This window comes from Cetorhinus maximus, chromosome 26, assembly GCF_964194155.1.
Source record: "Cetorhinus maximus chromosome 26, sCetMax3.hap1.1, whole genome shotgun sequence".
Classification (NCBI taxonomy): Eukaryota; Metazoa; Chordata; class Chondrichthyes; order Lamniformes; family Cetorhinidae; genus Cetorhinus; species Cetorhinus maximus.
The window spans coordinates 15,557,351-15,570,980 of NC_135904.1; the positions used below are offsets into that span (position 1 = coordinate 15,557,351).

Here is a 13,630-nt window from a genome sequence, read left to right on the forward strand (position 1 = left end):
AATAAGATCATGGCTGATCTGATTGTGGCCTTAACTCCACATTCCCGCCTACCCCTGAAAACATTTGACTCCCTTGTTAGTCAAGGGACTCTGCATTAAAAATATTCATTGACCCTGCTTCCACCATGCTCTGGGGAAAAGAGTTCCAAAGACTCATAGCCCTTTGAGAGTTTTTTTTTCTCATCTCCGTCTTAAATGGGAGATCCATTATTTTCAAATTGTGTTCCCTAGTTCTAGACTCTCCCACAAGGGGAAATATCCTTTCAGCATCCACCCTGTCAAATCCCCTCAGGATCTTATATGGTTCAATAAGATCACCTCTCATTCTTCTAAACTCCAATGGACACAGGCCTGTCCAACCTTTCCTCATAGGATAACCCCCCTCATCCCAGGAATCAGTTGAGTTAACCTTCTCTTAACTGCTTCTAACGCATTTATATCGTTAGTTAAATAAGGGAATCAAAACTGTACATAGTACTCCAGATGTGGTCTCGCCAATGCCCTATGCAACTGTAGCAAAACATCCCTAATTTTATATTCCAGTCCCCTTGCAATAAATGCCAACATTCCATTTGCCTTCCTAATCACTTGCTGTACCTGCATACTAACTTTTCCTGATTCATGTACCAGAACACCCAGATCCCTCTGTACCTAGAGTTCTGCAATCTTTCTCCATTTAAATAATAAGCTGCTTTTCTATTCTTCCTGCCAAAGTGGGAAAGTTCAAATTTTTGCACATTATACTCAGCCAGATTTATTTCCTAATCACCTAACCTATTTATGTCCCTTGCAGACTCCTTAGGTCCTCTTCACTACTTACTTTCCTACCTATCTTTGTTCATCAGCAAATTTAGCAACCATACATTCTGTCTTCTCATCCAAATCATTAATATAAATTGTAAATAGTTGAGGATCCCTCTGGCAGTCCATTCGTAACACCTTGCCAACCCACAAAAGATCCACTTATCGCTACTCTCTGTTTCCTGTCAGCTAACCAATCCTCTATCCGTGATAATATGTTACCCTCCTACACTGTGAGCTCTTATTTTGCGTAGTAAACTTTGATCTGGCAACTTGTCAAATGCCTTCTGGAAATCTAAATACAGCAAATCCACAGGTTCCCCTTTATCCATGTTGCTCATTACTTTCTCAAAGAACTCCAATAAATTAATCAAACACAACTTCTCTTTCACAAAACTACGTTCACTCTGCTTCAGTGTAGCGAGATTTTCTAAGTATCCAGCTATAATTTCCTTAATAGATTCCAGCAATTTCTCTACGCTAGATGTTAAGCAAACGGACCTGTAATTTCCTGTTTTCTGTCTCCTTCCTTTCTTGAATCCAGGAGCCACATTTGCTATTTTCCAATCTGATGGGACGTTTCCAATCTGCGGAATTTTGGAAAATTAAAACCAATGCATCTAAAATCTCAGCAGCCACTTCTTTTAAGACCCTAAGATGAAGTCCATCAGGACCTAGGGACTTGTCGGCTTTTAGTTCTAATAATTTTCTCAGTACCATTTCCCTGTGGATTGCAATTGTTTTAAGTTCCTCTCTCCCTTTCACCTCCTCATTCATAATTATTTCTGGGTTGTTATTTGTATCCTCTACAGTGAAGACAGATGCAAATATCTGTTCAATTCATCCACCATTTCCTCATTTTCTAATATTAATTCACGATCCTCACTCTATAGAGGACCAACACTCAATTTACTTACTCTTTTCCTTTTCAAATACCTGTATAAACTCTTACTACCTGTGTTTATGTTTCTAGCTAGCTTTCTCCCATACTCTAAGTTCTCCCTCCTTATTAATCTTTTGTCATTCTTTGCTGTTCTTTATGTGCTGTCCAGTCTTCTGACCTGCCAGTCATCTTTGCAGGATTATGTTTTTTCTTTCAATTTGATACTATCTTTAACTTCTTTAGATAGCTACGGATGGTGTACCCTTTCCTTAGGGTCTTTCTCTCTCACTGGAATGTATCTCTTCTGAGTATTCTGAAATATCTCCTTAAATGTCTGCCACTGCATTGCTACTGACCTATCCCTTAACTTAATTTCCCAGTTCACTTTAACCAGCTCTGTGTTCATGCCCTCATGATTTCCCTTATTTAAGCTTAGAACACTAGTCTTAGATCCACTCCTCTCTCCCTCAAACTGGAAGTGAAATTTAATCATTATCATTGCTACCTAGGGGCACCTTCACTATGAGGTCATTAATTACTCCTGTCTGGTTGCATACTACCAGATCTAGTATAGCCTGCTCTCTGGTTGGTGCTAAAATGTGCTGCTCTTAAAAAACTGTCCCAAAAACACTCTGAACTTATCATCCAGGCTGCTTTTCCAAACCTGATTCGTCCAATCTATATGCAAATTGAAATCACCCATGATTACTGCCGTACCTTTCTCACAAGCTCCCATTATTTTTCCCTGCCCTGTCCTACAGTATGGTTACTGTTGGGGGTGCCTATAAACCACTCCCACAAATGACTTTTTACCTTTACTATTTCTCATCTCTACCCAAACTGATTCTACATCTTGATCTCCATAACTAAGGTCATCTCTCTCCACTCTACCAATGTCATCCTTAATTAACAGAGCTACCCCTCCACTTTTTCCTAGCTTCATGAATCAAAACCCATGGGCTGAATTTTGCCCTTGTCGGGCGGGTGGGCCTGGGAGCGGCTGCGAAAGCGACTGCCACCTGCGATCGGACCCCTACGGTGATTTCATGCCGGCGGGCCAGTTAAGACCTGCCCAACGTGAAACGCGGTTCGTCACTGGCCAGGAAGGGCCGAGTGGGGGCAGGGTTCCTTTAGCTGCCAGGTCCAATGGTGACCCAGCAGCCGGTATAAAGAAGGTCCAGGCGGCCCCAGAAAGACTGCCAGGGAAGGACGTCTGGATGCCGGTTGGATAGATAATGCAGTTGAGTGCGTCAGCAAATGCCAGGTGAGATGGCAGGTTGGGTGAGCACTTGGCCCCCCCCCTGGTTTTCTGATGAGTGTCCTGCCATCGTCCTGGAGAGGGGGCTGCTTGGAGGGGCACCCTTGTCCCCAGAGATGGGAAGAGGCGGCCACCGCACCTCACCAAGTGGGCATGGGAAGAGGTGACAGCCCTGGTGAGCAGCCATAATGTGGTATGGCACATCTGGCTGCAGTGCCAGGAGCGCTTCAATGACCTGCTGCGCTCAGGAAGGGTGAGAACCGTGTTGGCATGGGTCAGCATATTGAATTGTTAAGGTGTGGCCATCATCTCTTGGAGCTCAGGGGTGCTAGAGTCTGAGTGCCAACTGTCAATCAGGCAGGAGCTGGCCAATGGGGCGAGCCCTGGCTGCTTGGACTGAGTGCCTTGCATGACTCAGATGTACCATGCGAGGTGCTCCTCAGCTGGGATTGGCCAGGCTGCAATGGCGCTGCAGGTAGAGAGTGGACTAATCAATGCTCCTCTGTTCTTTCAGGAGAAGACAAGCCATAACCAAGCAGAGAGGGCACGAACAGGCGGAGGCCTGCCCAACCTGCTGCTGCTCACCAGGTTTGAGCAAGATGCCCTGGAGCTGGAGAGCCAGCACGCTCAAGCAACTGGGCGTGGAGACACAGGGGTGCCAGATGAAGGTAAGAGCGCAGTGCACAGAGATGAGAGTTCAGACTGTGCAACCATTCTAGCGCAGTTTCCTTACTGACGTGAGCCTCGAACCTGGATTCCCCATTGATCATTGAAAGGCGAGGGCACCATGATACGGATCTCCATTGTCTCACTAGGGTGCCTGGCATGCACAGTGACAGTGTGATGACTGTAATTAATGACATGTCCTTCTTTTCCCTTTTAGGTTCACCAGCACGCACTCACTCTCGGGACTCCAGAGGGCCACCCTGATGCCAGAGGACCACCGGGCATCACTCCCGCTCTCTGAAGCAGGCACCAGCACCGATACCAGCACCTCGGTGGACATTAGATCGGCGGCTAGTATCTCGGTGCACATTGGTGAGGGCACTTCAGACTAGCTTGAGGTGCAGGCGGAGGCAGAGTGTGCCCAGGGTCCCGGCAGTTGGAGGACCAGGACGAGGCTGATGATGAGCCTGTGGAGTTGTCCATTAGGCGATAGATGCTGGATGCCAACGAGACGTGCAGGAGGATCTGGTGGAGATACATGAGGGTCTGCGTGCCATTGTCTCTGTTGTGGAGGAGTCCATGCGGAGCATGACCACTGTGTTGACCCTCATGGCCGAGCGTACTGCCTCCTCCATTGAGAGAGTGGCGACTCTCATGGAGAGGCTGCTCCAGTGACAGAATGAGGCGTTTCTGGGGATACGCTCGGATCTGCAGCCCTCACACCAGCAATGACCTCAGCTGGTCAGTGTCAGTGTGGGAGATGGATTGGGCACCCAGTATCCCAGGTAGGTGACCATCCATCAATGGTGAGCAGGGAGGTCCAGAGTGACCTTACGATGGCACATGAGCTGCCCATCATCTCTGTGGGCTCCTCTCAGGGCGCTCTGGATGACGGCAGCAGCTCCTCTGCCCCTCTGCCAGTGACTGTAGCACCTGATGAGGCTGCGGTGACTGGGGAGATGCCAGCCATGGCACTGGCCACTCCCTCCCAGGCAGGGCCAGCACAGGCTCCACTGGTCAGAGGATGACCAGCAAGGTCATTAAGGCCAACAAGACAGAGTCAGCAGAGTGTCTCCAATGCTGATGCCAGTGAGGGGGGAGCCCCTAGATGTAGCATTCACAAACATAAATTAAAGGTACCATGAGCACAAGAGGGACAGGTCACGGGTGATTTTATGTTCACTTATATTTCGTTACCATCTCCTGCTCTGGGACTTAAGACCAGAGAGGTTGATGTCAAAAGTCTGTATATGTGGAAATGAAATAAATCTGGTTTTGTCATCATGGCCCGAGGATGCTTCATCTTTTCATGTCATTGGTGAGGGAACGCCAGTAAATAATGTTGGATGTAGATGGCTCTGAACTTTATTGCATGGGTACTAAGTGTTCTTTGGGTTGAAATGAAAGGGTCCTTTCAGGCATCAGGGATGGAGGCGGCAGCCCTGGCATGTGGGTGAAGCTGATCTTTGGTAGCCTAGCTGAAGGAGCATTGGATCAAGGTGTCCCTGCCTCCCTGGTGGTTACCGAGGTCTGGCTCCATGCCCTCAGCGTTCTCCTCACTTTGCTCCTCCTCACACTCACCACTGGACTCATCATCTGTGGCCTGTGGAGCTGCATCAAGATCCTCTTCCTCCAGTGGGTCCCCCCTTTCCAGCGTCAGATTGTGGAGAGCACAGCTTGCAACCACAATCAGTGACACACGCTCTAGGGGGTATTGTAGCGCTCCCCCTGAACGGTCCAGGCATCAGAAACGCACCTTGAGGAGATCTATGGTCCTTTCTACCGCCATCCTTGTGGAGCCATGACTCGTATTATACCGCTGCTCGGCCTCTGTTCTTGGATGGCGGAGAGGCGTCATGAGCCACCTCTTCAATGGATAGTCTTCGTCACCCAGCAGCCATCCATCCAGCCGGGCTGGAGCACTGAAGAGCCTCGGCACCTGGGAGTGTCTGAGGATGTAAGCGTCATGGGAGCTGCCTAGGTACCTTGCACAGACTTGCAGAATCAGCATCCTGTGGTCACACACTATCTGCACGTTCATGGAGTGGAATCCCTTCCTGTTGACGAAGGCACCGGGCTCACCTGCTGGCGCCTTGATGGCCACATGTGTACAGTCTATAGCATCCTGGACACGGGGGAAGCCAGCAATGGCCGCGAAGCCTCTGACTCGCTCTGCCTGGCTGGCCTTGTCCATGTGGTAGTGAATGAAAGTCAATGCCCGCCTGAACAGAGGTTCTGTCACCAGCTTGACACAACCGTGGACAGCTGATTGGGAAACTCCACACAGATCCCCCACTGACCCCTGGAAAGAGCCAGAGGCATAGAAGTTGAGGGTCACTGTGACCTTCAGAGCCACTGGCATGGGGTGTCCACCCACACAGTCAGAGCTGATCTCAGGCCTGATCATCCAGCAAATGAAGGTGACAGTCTCCCTTGAGAGGCAGAGCCTCCTTTGGCATTGCACGTCGGCCTTATAGATGTAGCTGCATCGCCGCCTGTAAACCCTGGCAGTGGGATGGTGGTGTCTTCTGTGGCCCCTTCCTCCTTGGTGTACCTTCTGGCCCTGCGCCCCTTGTGCCTGCACCTCTCCTCCCACAGGTCCCTCCCCTGGAAGCTGCATTGGGACACCCGGCCTCCTCTCCCTTCCGCTCCTCTCTTCCCCCACAGAGGAGGTGCCTCCAGTGGAGACCACAATCCCCATTACCAGGGTAAGGGAAGGCTGCCTGATACCTGGAAAGGTCCACATGGTCTGAGTCCTCCGGGGACCTGGAAGACAGCAATGAGTCCTGAAATGAGGCCTGGAAATGCTAAGAATGAAGCCCCAAACAGAGATGAAGCTGCCAAATACCAATAAGCGACCAGCTGCAAACTGTCTCCAAAACTGCTCACGACTCACACTGGCAAGCCCCTTTTTATCCTGCCCTCGGATGAGGTTTGAGGAATTGTCGGCTGGGTACCTGCCCGTTTTGCCCGTGCGACAAGCAGAAAATTGCACGGGCAACGTAAAATCTGAGACAATTGCATTATTAAGGGCCTGTTAATTAGTGGCGCACACTTGCTGAGCAAAATATCGCGAGAGTGCGCGATGATGTCGGGACGTTCACCTGACGTCATCACGCACTATTTTACTGCCCCTTGGGTTGGGCACATGCCCGCCCGACGAGGGTAAAATTCTGCCCCATCTCTCACACACTAACCTTTGAGCCACGCATTTAACTCGCTAATCTGATCTACCCTACGCCAATTTGCTCGTGGCTGAGGTAGTAATTCAGAGATTGTTACCTTTGAGGTTCTGCTTTCTAATTTAGCCTCTAGCTGCTCATACTCCCTCAGCAGAACCTCTTTCCTAGTTCTACCTGTGTCGTTGGTACCTACATAGACCATAACCACTGGATCCTCTCCCTCCCACTACAAGTTCCTCTCCAGCCCAAAGCAGACCTGTGCTGTGTACAGTTTTATTCTCCTTACTTAGGGAGGGATATACTTGTATTGGAGGCAGTTTGGAGATGGTTCACTTGACTGATTCCTGGGATCAAGGGGTTAGGTTTTGAGGAAAGGTTGGATAGGTTGGGCCTGTATCCATTGGAGCTTAGAAGAATGAGAGGTGATCTTATTGAGACATAAGAGGAAACTATGCGGAGGGAACTATGTGGCTTATAGGGATCATGCTGCTCCTATTTAACCCCTTTAACATTGGGAGCAATGTTTCAGGAAACTCGGGATTCATTGTTTTAACATCTTGAGCTGGTTTACCTCTTCCAGTCTATGTGAAAGTGATCTCATTTTGTAATCCTTTCTTTACTCCCATTCCTTCTCTATCACATCTTTAGATTATTGGTTTTACCATTATATCTACCCAAACCCTCTTCATTGGTTTAAAATCCTTTCTACAGCTGTATTTATCCTTTTTGTGGGGAGCTGGGCCCCAGCCCATTTCACCCAGTACACCTGCTTCCTGTTTCAGTACTGGTGCCAATTTCCTATGAAATGGAACTGCTTCTTCCCACACCAATCTTTCAACTTTTCACTTTGCTGAATGTTTGTCCCTGTGTCAATTAGCCCATGGTAATTCTGGTAATAATCCTGAGATTATAATCCTTGAGTCCTTTAATTTAGCCCCAGAACCTCTTCCCTTTTCCATTGGTCCTGACAGAGATCTGACAACCAGATTTTTTCCCCTTCTTTTCCAGCAACATTTAGATATCTCTTACCCGGACACCAAGTGTGCAGTATGCCCCTCAGGACTGTCAATCATGGTTGCAGAGGATGCTGTCTATCCCTCTACAATAACCTTTCTATTCTTCTCCCTGCGCCCTTATACTGCCTGCTGCTCTACTGTGTCTCGATTAGCATTCTGGTTCTCCTATCTATAGGCCAGAATTTTTACCTCAGTGGGCGGGCTTGGTGGGCCCAGGGACAGGGGGCGGTCGGGAAGCCACCCGCAGTCACCCCCAGTATGAAAGGCGTGTTGCAGTGGCTAGCTGGGCGCGGGGTGGTGGGGAGGGGAGGAGGGCGAGCAGGAAGCTTCATGCATGCGCACAAGTGCGCGCAGGAAAAGCTCCCTGAGGAACAGAGCTGCCTCAGGGAGATTAAAAATAAAGGATTTTAAGACGTTAAAAACATGTTCCCTCACGTGACTCTATCACATGAGCAGGGGCATGTTAGAAATCAGTATGAAAATTAAAAATTTTTTTTAATGACGGATCAAAACCTCATCCTGCCCGTGGATGAGGCTTCGCAAAAAGTGCAAAGGCTGCTTGGCCTTTCCTCCTGCCCGCCAACCACAAGGTTGGATAGGCAGCGAAAAGTTTAATTCAATTACATTGTTAATGGCTTAGTACGCCTTTTAATCGTTGGCAGGCACGCTGCCAACTCACATGCGCGCCTGCTGACTGAAATATCGCCAGTGCGCAATAACGTCAGGATGCTCACCCGACATCATCGTGTGTCATTTTATGCTCATTTGGGTCGGGCGCGCGCCTGCCTGACGAGCGCAATATTCTGCCCATAGTCTCTCTCCTCATTCCCACAAGGAGCGAGTAGATCCTACCTGTTGGACACAACCAGGTTCTATGGTTCCTCCTTCCTTGTTGACTATCAGGTACCCCTCCCTGTTCCTAAACCTCCCCCTCTCTCTATCTACATAATGCAACTGCTAAAATGCAGGCTATGTAATAGTGAAGGGTGTGTAATAACGTGGAGTTATATTATTGGGTTATGTACTAATGTCAGATGTAAAGTGAGCAAGTGTATTAATAGGCTGTGTCTTATAATGAAGAGAGTAATACTGTGGAAGGTATATTACTGTTGGATGTACTGTGTAATTTGTGAAATCTATATTTTGAGTAATAATCATTACCAGATCTTTTCAGCTTCACTTCAATGGTAGACATTTTGCTGTAGTTTACACTCAGTGTGACAACTGCTGTTCCATAATAAGCCTTCTTAATTTTTAATGTTGTTTTGCCATCAGGGCAAAGACCAGTAATTTGAAATCTTCCCTGTTCATCACAGTCTGTAAGGACTTTATCCGAATTTCCCCACAGGTGGACAGTTGCTTTGATGGCAGGAGCACCATCTTGAAGATGTACAGAACCATAAAGTAGATGCTCTTTGCATATACATCGACTGCACTCCGCATTCACATGACCCATAGCACATCTCAGCTCACAACCTGCAACACAGTGTTCAATGCTGTACAGGCTCAATTGATTAACATCAACTGTTCAAATACAAAGGGTTCAACATGTTTAAGAACGATGAAAATTCAATGTTTCATATTTTCTACAGACAGGAAAATAATCATTTTAGCAAATGAAGATATCTGTTCATTTAGAATATTCAGCTCATTTGAAAAGTGTAAAGTCGGAAATTATTCACTACACATTCAGTGGCCTGCTGCAATGAAAGGGATGAGATTTTCACCTTTCCATCTGAGTGTTCAGTGTTACCAAAGTGATGGGGAGATTGCCACAAGAGCTCCTATTGGTTCATTTCAGTGGAATGAAATCAGTTGCCACTGGTTACTGGCCTAGTGATAAAGAGGGAAAATCATCTCAGGGCAACGTTAGATGTGTGGTCATGCAGCAATCTGCAACGCACAAACAGACAGGACACAAAATTCGCTTTAACATGCATGTAAGCGTGACTGCACAGCAGTCTTACAGGGACAATGTAGTGAAACAAACAGACACTCTGGAGTTTGCCGCTCTACAATACAGCAACATCTCACAGGCTCTCTCTTGTTTGCACGAGCCAGTGCTGTGTGTGATAGCTTGACTGGGATCTGTGGCAGATCCAGGGTCCAGTGGAATAGGGGAAATCTATCTACGCAACACGATCCTGACCCCTACTTCTCAGCTCTCAGACCAGTGGAACCTGGGAGGTCAAGTCAAGAGGCTGCCAGGAATGAGCTCTTCAGATGCAGAAAGCAGTTTGTCCCAGCCAGGATTACCCTGCCACGAGACCAGAACTTCCTTAGCTTCTGACCATGAGTAGCCTCTGTGATACAGACCCCACAATGTGATGACCCCCAGTGTCATGATGGGGGGATCCAGAGTCATGACGCTACTGTGAGGGCCCCCCAGTGTGCTGATCTCAGAGCCAGAATTAAATGCAGGTCTTGGCAGTAAAGAAATGCAAATTTAGAAGCACTCCTAAAGCATTTCCAAAACATTCTAGATTTTTCTAGCGGTCAGACTCCTCACTTCACCTCAATCAGCTGTTCCTGCAATGAGGAAAGGTTGAGCAGGTTGGGCCTATAGCCTTTGGAGTTTAGAAGAATAAAAGATGATCTGACGGAAACATATAAGATCCTGAGGGTTTTTGAAAGGGTGGATTCTGAGAGGATGATTCCCTTTGTAGGGGAGTCTAGAACCAGGAAACACAAAAATTAAGGGTCTACCATTTAAAATGGAGGAGGAGGAGAAATTCCCTCTTTCAGAGGGTCGTTATTAGTCTGTGGAATTCTTTTCCCTAAAGTGCAGTGGAATCTGAGTCATGGAATATACTCAAGGCTGAGTTAAACAGATTTTTGATTGATAAGGGAGTCGAGGGTCATGGGGACGGGCAGGAAAGTGGAGTTGAGACCACAATCAGGTCAGCCATGATCTCACTGAATGACAGAGCAGGCTTGAATGGCCTACTCCTGCTCCCAATTCTTGTGTCCTTGTGAGGTACACTTCAGTCTAACTTACCCAGGGTGCATTAGTTGTGCAAACCCAGGAATCTTAAAGGTTGCTGTGTAATTGCTCCTCCATCTGAAATTTACACAGGAACCAGCAAGGAATCAGTGGGCAGATTGTAGGAAGAATAAAAAAAGGGGTAAACTTGGGGAAAGCCTTTGAAAGCTTCACAAGTGGCAGAAGTGGCTTCCTCACAAGTTTCCATACAAAAATAGTTTCCTGTAGCGTTCTTCCAGATAAAGACATCAATAAAGCAAAGACATTCATCCCAATATATTTTAAAACTGATAAATACATGGGCAAGGATAGATTTGATATATTTTGACAGTTTCCACAAGTTCTTAAGAGAGTTAAGAAATGGGAGGATATTTTGAGAATTCAAACTGATTTTGGGCAAAATTCAGGAGTATTATAGAAAGAATTTAGGATAATCTACAGTTTGACTTTGCAAACAAAACAAAATAGTCTGACTGGAATTTCATCTCAAAATGAAATTGCAAGATACGACTTAGCGAATGAGATTTATTTTTCATGTCTACATTCTAGAAAAGGTGAGTAAATCAGATATTACCAGCTGGCTGCCCTTCTCTGCTACTTGTCGTTGGAATGACCAGTGGCCTGGTGGTGGTTGCAGGAGTTGCTGTGAGCAGAATACAAATAGAAAAAAATTAATGGGACTAAAGGAAAAAAATCCCCTGGACTTGATGAGATAGCAGATGCATTGTTAATCACCTTTCAAAATTTGATAGGCTCTGGAATGGTTCCTGCCAATTGGAAGGCAGCAAATGTAACCCTGCTATTTAAGAAAGGAGGGAGAGGGAAAATGGGGAACTGCAGAGCTATTAGCCTGGCGTCAGTATTAAGGAAAATGCTAGAATCTATTATAAAGGGTGCGATAACTGGACAAAGTAATGGTAGGAGTATGCAGAGTCAACATGGATTTATGAAAGGGAAATCATGTCTGACAAACCTGTTAGAGTTTTTTGAGATGTAACTAGCAGAATAGATAAGAGGGAACCAGTGGACATGATGTATTTGGGTTTTCAGAAGACTTTCAATAAGGTCCCACACAAGAGCTCACTAAAGAAAATTAGAGCACGTGGGATTGGGGATAATCAACTGGCACAGATTGAGAATTGGCTAACAGACAATAAACAGAGAGTAGGCATAAATGGGTCATTCTGAAGCAGTCCATGTCCAAATGCAGCAAGACCTGGACAATATCCAGGCTTGGGCTGACAAGTGGCAAACAACATTCAAGCCACCCAAGTGCCAGGCAATAACCATCTCCAACAAGAGAGAATCTAACCATCACCCCTTGACATTCAATGGCATTACCATCGCTGAGTCCCCCACTACCAACATCCTGGGGGTTACCATTGACTGGAACTGAACTGGACTTGCATAGTGGCATTGTCACTAGATTGGTAATCCAGAGACCCAAGGGAATGCTTTGGGGACCTGGGTTCGAATCCCACCCATGGCAGATGGTGAAATGTGAATCCAATCTAAATCTGGAATTAAAAGTCTAATGATGACCATGAAACCATTGTCGTAAAAAAAAAAATCTGGTTCATTAATGCCCTTTAGGAAAGGAAATCTGTTGTCCTTACCTGGTCTGGCCTACATGTGACTCCAGACCCACAGTAATGTGGTTGCTCTGAAATGGCCTAGCAAGCCACTAAGTTGTAACAAACTGCTACAAAGTCACAAAAAAGACCACCTGGCGACGACCTAGGCATGGAAACGACAACGGCAATCTCAGTCCTGCCGTCCCTGCAAAGTCCTCCTCACTAACATCTGGGGGCTAGTGCCAAAATTGGGAGAGCTATCTCACAGACCAGTCAAGCAACAGCCTGAGAGTCATCCTCACGGAATCATAGCTTATAGATCATGTCCCAGACACCACCACCACCATCCCTGGGTATGTCCTGTCCCACCGGCAGGACAGGCCCAGCAGAGGTGGCGGCACATTGGTATACAGTCGGGAGGGAGTGGCCCTGGGAGTCCTCAACACCAACTCAGGCCCCCATGAAGTCTCATGGTATCAGGTCAGACATAGGCAAGGAAAGCTCTTGCTGATTACCACGTACCACCCTCCCTCAGCTGATGAGTCAGTACTCCTCCATGTTGAACATCACTTGGAGGAAGCACTGAGGGTGGCAAGGGCGCAGAATGTACTTTGGGTGGGGGACTTCAATGTCCATCACCAAGAGTGGCTCGGCAGCGCCACTACTGACCGACCCCTAAATGACATAGCTGCTAGACTGGGTCTGTGGCAGGTGGTGAGGGAACCAAGAAGAGGGGAAACATACTTGACCTCATCTTCATCAACCTGCCTGCCGCAGGTGCATCTGTCTATGACAGTATCGGTAGGAGTGACCACCGCATAGTCGTTCTGGAGACAAAGTTCTGCCTTCACATTGAGGATACTCTCCATCGTGCTGTGTGGCACTACCACTGTGCTAAATGGGATAGATTTCGAACAGATCTAGCAACTCAAGATTGGGCATCCATGAGGCGCTGTGGGCCATCAGCAGCGGCAGAATTATACTCGAACACAATCTGTAACCTCATGGCCCGGCACATCCCCCACTCTACCATTGCCATCAAGCCAGGGGATCAACCCTGGTTCAAAGAAGAGCGCTGGAGGGTATGTCATGGAATATCTAAGAATGAGGTGTCAGCCTGGTGAAGATATAACACAGGACGACTTGCGTGCCAAACAGCATAAGCAGCAAGTGATAGACAGGGCTAAGCGATCCCACAATCAACAGATCAGATCTAAGCTTTCTGGTCCTGCCACATCCAGTAACGAATGGTGGTGAACAATTCAAC

At 47.3% G+C, this 13,630-nt stretch overlaps 1 protein-coding gene across 1 annotated transcript in view; it reads right to left on the bottom strand.

Annotated features, from left to right (window-relative positions):
* cilp (cartilage intermediate layer protein, nucleotide pyrophosphohydrolase) overlaps positions 1-13,630 on the bottom strand; it is a 60,405-nt gene that overhangs the window by 13,714 nt on the left and 33,061 nt on the right. The window contains exons 4-5 of the mRNA XM_078530213.1: positions 11,364-11,432; positions 8,968-9,282 (exon numbers count right to left, since the gene is read on the bottom strand). Of these exons, the coding sequence (XP_078386339.1) occupies positions 8,968-9,282; positions 11,364-11,432 (384 nt within the window). The remainder of the gene's footprint in view (positions 1-8,967; positions 9,283-11,363; positions 11,433-13,630) is intronic.